Source organism: Gavialis gangeticus, unplaced genomic scaffold (assembly GCF_001723915.1).
Source record: "Gavialis gangeticus isolate Ggan-Ray unplaced genomic scaffold, GavGan_comp1, whole genome shotgun sequence".
In the NCBI taxonomy this organism is placed as follows: domain Eukaryota; kingdom Metazoa; phylum Chordata; order Crocodylia; family Gavialidae; genus Gavialis; species Gavialis gangeticus.
Window position 1 is genome coordinate 67,911,059 of NW_017729024.1, and position 6,172 is coordinate 67,917,230.

At 41.4% G+C, this 6,172-nt stretch overlaps 1 protein-coding gene across 1 annotated transcript in view; it reads right to left on the bottom strand.

Annotated features, from left to right (window-relative positions):
* The window catches only part of SLCO4C1 (solute carrier organic anion transporter family member 4C1), an 88,260-nt gene that overhangs the window by 1,325 nt on the left and 80,763 nt on the right, over positions 1-6,172 (bottom strand). Inside the window, exons 11-12 of the mRNA XM_019517210.1 lie at positions 3,650-3,714; positions 775-912 (exon numbers count right to left, since the gene is read on the bottom strand). Coding sequence (XP_019372755.1) covers positions 775-912; positions 3,650-3,714 — 203 coding nt within the window. The remainder of the gene's footprint in view (positions 1-774; positions 913-3,649; positions 3,715-6,172) is intronic.

The following is a 6,172-nucleotide window of genomic DNA, read 5'->3' on the forward strand; positions in this document are numbered from 1 at the left end:
CCCCCAAAAAACTGGCCTGTGACAATAAGTGTAGCCAACACCAATGTATACAGGAGGCACAGAGCAAAATGCTAAAATGTTTATCAGCTTTGATCATTACCTCAAAAATCCATGAAGCAGATCCACAGCCTAGCAAACAGTCTTTGCATTTGGATCAGGCATTTCAGCCATCCCCCACTTGCTGCAATTACTGTAGTTCCCTAGTCTGATTTCTGTCCTCTTCCCCCACAATCTAGTTTCTGGAAGATTGCTTCTCTCTCTCTCTCTCTTTGCTTTGATGCACTGCCTCATGTAGAATCCTTCTACTAACTTGCCAATATATTGCATTAATATGAAACTTATTTAAAAGTTGCCTATGCAAAGAACCTTTACATAAAAAGGATGATCATTCACCTAAACTATTTTTCACTTGTCTCGATTATCTGCTCAGCATTTTTCCCCTATTCACGGCTTCATGGTTTCCTCCCAAATTCCTCAATTACATGGAAAGTAAAGGTGGGGTGTGGTGTGTATACATACACCCCCCCCCTCCTTCAAGCTTCAAGAACTCCCAAGATATTTTGTATAGAGTTTGTTGCATTTTAATAAGCTTTAGCTCCTAAAAGTAAGGGGAGGGAAGCATAGGATATCATACACCTGCAGCTACTACTGAGACTCACTTTCCTCAAAGGAAAAGAAATGGAAGCCAGCCAAATCAGAAAGGGGATTTAAAAGTCTGAATGGCATTTTGAATGTATTTATTATAAAGTACACAATACAGATGAGGTTACTTACTTATGCCTATCAGCATATATGCCATTCTTGTATTGTCATAGACCCAGCAAGCTCCTTGAGTTTTACATTCATTAATGTCCCACAGAGTACAACTGTTGTCTATAGCCACACCAAAGAAAATTGGCCCAGGAACAGTACCTAGAAGAGAAATGGAAAAATTGAAGACTTAACATCTAGCTGGTCATTCTATGAATTCTGTTCAGTTTGGGGTTTAAAGCACCATCAGATTTAGCAGTACACCAGCTTGGTGAAGCTACATAGGAGCCACCTCAACTCCCCTTCTTACGTACGCAGAGTAACAAACATCCTTCTACTCCCAGCTCTGTAGGTTGTTCATTCTGACTTAAGTTAAAACTTGCTTAAGTAACTTGCAGGTAAAAACAAACTTATAACAAATTTGGGCAGGGGAGTGGTGGGGGTGAAAGGATGATCATCAGTAGCCACTGTGGATTTGTTGCAAATTGTGCCAAACAAGCTTTATTTCCTTATTTAAGTATAAAAACCTTAAAAGGTAAGGGAATATAGTGGATATATCAGTATTTCAGCAAGTGGAAGTGTATAAGAGACTATAGTTATTATAATCTGGAGAAGCATGGATTCATCTTTCACTGGATACTTAGTCCTTTGAATAACTGCAAGCAAGTAGTAACTATTAATGAATCAGATTTCATAGTTTTCATAGACATTTGGGCTGGAAGGGACCCCAGAGGATCATAGAATCCAGCCCCCTGCCCCAGGGACAGGAAGTCAGCAGAGGTCATAGGATCCCAGCAAGATAAAAAAAACATCCAAATTTTTTTTGAAGGTATTCAAGAGTAGGTGCTTGAACCACCACTGGTGGCAGGCTATTCCAGACCTTGGAGCCTCAGACTAAGAGTTCTTCCTTATGTCCAGCCTGAAACAGTCATGGAGGAGTTTGTGACCATTTGACCATGTCATCCCTGCGGCACTCTGGTGAACAGATGTTCCCCCAGACCCTGGTGAGCACCCCTGATAAGCTTATGGGGATGTTAATTTAAAACTTGTGCTGGCTATGCACCCCACTGTGGGGCAGATAGGGGGCTTGTGGCCCATGCAGGGCTCTTGAGGGAAAAGGCAGCAGAGTGGAATACCTTGAGCATGGGTGGCACTGAAGGCTATAGCCACCCCAAAATTTGCCTGAGCCCTGCTGTGGCCACCCCTCCCAGTATCACCACAGCTGCCCACCTGCCTCAAGCAGCTGAACCTGCCCTGCTCCTGCCTGCTCTGAGCCCAGCCCTGGCCCCACACTGGGAAGAGGCTGGCACTGCCCCTGGCCCTGAACCCTCAGCAGACAGCCTGCTTTTTCACTTATGCTGATCTCTTTCATACTGCACTGTAAAACAGATCCTAGCCTTTATGTAGAACAGACAGCATACTACAGCACTTCTGCCAAGGCAAGGTTTAGTGTCCTTGACTAAACATTTACTTTGTTCTCTACTGCAGTGTGGTGTGCCCGTGTATACGCAGCAGCCCTAAAGCTTACTAGATTCTACACCTACTCTATATTGCTTCAGTGCTAAAACTCAGGGAGGTACTGTTCAAAAAGAAAAAAAAGCCACCATCTACTCAAGTTTGATAGTAAAACCCCCCCAAAAAACAACACCTGACAACTTTGCCTTCTCCCTACATTGTGAGAAGAACATACGATGAAAGACCTTGACTTAAAAACCAAGTGACAACAACCTAGAAGAATAAGAAGTTGTGTATAGGTTGTTTGTTGCTCATGGGAGAAGAAAGCAGCATAAAATATAATCTGATACAAGGTTCCAGTAACAGTAGTTGACTGGAACATAGGCCCTTGGCATAATGCTTATGGAACAATAGGTGTGGCCCAGGCTGCTCTGAGATATTGCTGTGCTGCTGGGTGCCTCACTAGCATTTGAGGATCCTGCCAACACAAGCCATCCTTAGGCAACTCCTTTTTGGTTATGGGATTGTGTTGTGCCACCTACATATAACACTATTTCACAACTTCTATATCTACATCATATACATACTTACCTAAATGTAAAAATTAAAAAGGCAGTGAAATTATTATTGTATTATGTTACATGAAATATGCTTAAAAAGTAAAATATCTGCCTGCCAGAATTCTGGTGTTATGATGTAGAACACCAGAAACAAGACAAAGCAGTTGATCAGATTCTATGCTTTTAGCTTTTAAAGCTTATTTTCAGTTTAGCTGAAAGCTTGGTCAGCTAGCTATGCCATTAATAGTTATAGATCAATCTCTTGATTAGTGGACATGCAGAATCCCTCCCTTCCAAGAATGGGCTTGACTTTTGAGAAGAGGTCTCAGTTGTTAAGTAAATGCCAATAAAATTTGGACAAACTAGAACCTTGGTTCCAAAGTGATACTTATTATACCAACTGGGAAATTGCAAGCAGAAAAAGGACAATTTTCTTGCAAGTTTTTCCCCAGTTCATCCAATAAAAAGGTATCATTTTGGAACCAAGAGTTCTAGTTTGTTTGTACGTCGTCTTGGTCTCAGACCAACACGGCTATTAAAGTACACTCCTGAATAAATTTGTATTTGTTCTTTTGCCACTTTTGACCTCCACCAATTAACCATTAAACAAGTTTCTATAGATCAAAGTCTTATATCATTTAGCTTTGTTTTGCCTAGTCTTTCAGCCAAACTTAGGGTATGAACATATATTTTTGCCATTTAAAAAAGCTGCTGCTCTGGAGTGTGCGCAGCAATTCTTACACTAACTATTATGCCTGCACGATATAGGGTTAAGCTGGAGTCCTCTGGCCATACATATCACCACAGAAGTGACACATGTAAAGTTACAGAATCCTAAATTAGATACATTATGCTTAGGTATGTATTTAAACAAAGTGTTATACCCAGTAATCGTAGAAACAGTGACTGCACACCCAGAGCAAATGAACGCTGCTTGTCTGGCACACACCTGTAAAATAAGTTAAAAGGACCTTCAACAATGGAGCATTCTACAAACTAGATATAGTTTAACATTCAAGTTGCCTTAAAGTTACATTTCCTAACAAAAATCAAGTTCTGATACTTTGCTTTGTAAGATGAGAAGTACAAAACACTCGAAGACAATACTGCTTTCCTTCTTATTCTCTCCAATCCAACGTAGTTGATGTTTAGAAGCTTACAACAAAACTTCAAAAAAATAAGATCTTAAGGATCTTTACATGATAGTCCTGAGAACAGAAGATCCAGTTCAATGAAGCATAGCAATGCAGTACAGGATGCAAGTAAGATAAATAGAGAAGCAAGCACTTGTTAAGCTATTAACACTAGCTTTTTTTAAAAAAAAAGGCATATTAAGAGTTTTAACCAGTTAAAATATGCTTTTCAAGTTTGGCCACAGTGTGTTAAGTGTTATTATAAGGATGCAATTAAACATACTCCAAATCTTGACTTACTCACCCATAAATAATTAACTAATATGAAGCTGAATTACAACAGACGGGAAAAACAAGGAGGTGTATAGGTCTAAGGGTTTTGTGGTTTAAATACTTTGAAACAAATTTTATTCCATCTTGAGTAGTTCTTTAACCAAGGCAAATAAATAAAAAATCGTTAGCAAACAGCTGATCCAATAGGGTGATTCCCACAGAGCAATTTGTCCCCAGCTCTCAAACTACTTTGATTTAAGTGTTCAACATGGTCCCTAAAAAGTACATGTTTCTGTGATGATTCACCAATGCAAGTTCAGGTCTAAGTAAATTCCAAAATTTAAACATGAACCAGATGTAAAACCTTGGTCCCAATATTCAAAACAGACATTGGAAACTGACTGAATGCTAGTTGAATGATTTTAGCACAGGCCTAATGTGCTTGAACACTAGAAGTAGCAGGTCACATTCTGAAAGCAGTTGGAGTCACAATGGTCTTCAAGCTTCAGCTACAAGAAGTTACAGTAACAGATCAAATTGACAGATGAATAAAGTTACTGTGGCAAGGTTTCTCAAGAAAGGCCCAATAATTGTTAGGGAGACAGGCAGCAATTCAGGGAACCATCATACAAACTAGGAGGGAGTTAATGCATGTTTGGGTGCTGTTCACAACTTTGGTAAAAAACATTTTTAAAAAGTTCCTTTAAAAATTAAGGCACAAAAAAATATTAGCTTTTTAGAGCATCATTTGCCAATTAGTATATCTCATCTTACCTTGCTATAAAACAAGTGCAGCGACAGTTTTTACGTTACTTGATAAGTCAGATAGTTCAGGGTCATAGGAACAAGTGGAAAGTAGGATGATCACATCTACACTCTGCCGCTGGAAAGCTGTTGGAGAAACCCGAACAGAGGGGGCAAGAAGGAACCACCATATGGTTTCTTGGGGGATTCCATAAGAGCGTGTATGCACAACTGCCAAAGATCCAGTTAGCATGCATGTACATGTTAAAGTGATCCTGGGTATGACCATAAACAGCATTCAGCTGGAGGGCTGGGTGGCAACATGGGGCAGCTCCTATAGAACACCAATGTTGCAACCTCCAGAGTAGGGGCAAAAATTCCATAGACATTTGGGCTGGAAGAGACCCCAGAGGATTAGAGTCCAGTCCCCTATCCCAGGTGTAGGAAGTCAGCAGGGATCATAGGATCCCAGCAAGATAGGCATCTGATTGTGTCCTGAAGGTGTTCAAAGTAGGTGCTTGAACCGCCTCCATTGGCAGTCTATTCCAAATCTTGGGGGCTCAGACAGTGAAGGAGTTCTCTCATGTCTAGCCTGAATTGGTTGTGGCAGAGTTTGTGACCAGTTGACCTAGTCATCCTTCGGGGTGCTTGGGTGAATAGACATTCCCCCAGATCTGGGTAAGCACTCCTGCTAAACTTATAGGTGGCCACCCGATCACCCTTGAGCCTGCAGTTCTCCAGGCTGAAAAGCCCCATGGCTCTCAGCCTCTCATCATAAGGTCTGTTTTCCTGACTTCTGATCATGCACATGGCTCTTCTCTGGACTCTCAAGCCTCTCCATATAGTTCTTGAATTGTGGAGCCCAAAACTGGACGCAGTACTCCAACTGCAGCCTCATCAAGGCCGAGTACAGTGTAAAAGTGACGTCTCGGTATCTGCTTGAGAAGCATCTATGGATGCAAGCCAGCATTTTGCTTGCTTTACTAGCCGCAGCATCACACTGAAGGCTCATGTTCATCTTGTGATCAACCATGACCCCCAAGTCCCTTTCATCTGTAGTGCTACGCTGGTTAGCACTACAGGGCCTAAAAAGGACACTGCAGGATTTTCCTCCCAAGGTGAAGAACCTTGCATTTCAGTGTTGAACACCATCAGGTTCTTGACCACCCATTTCATGAGCCTGTCAAGATCTGCCTGGATCACCCTCTTGTCCTCAGGTGTGAATGCTTTACCCCAAAGTTTGGGGTAGTTGGGGAC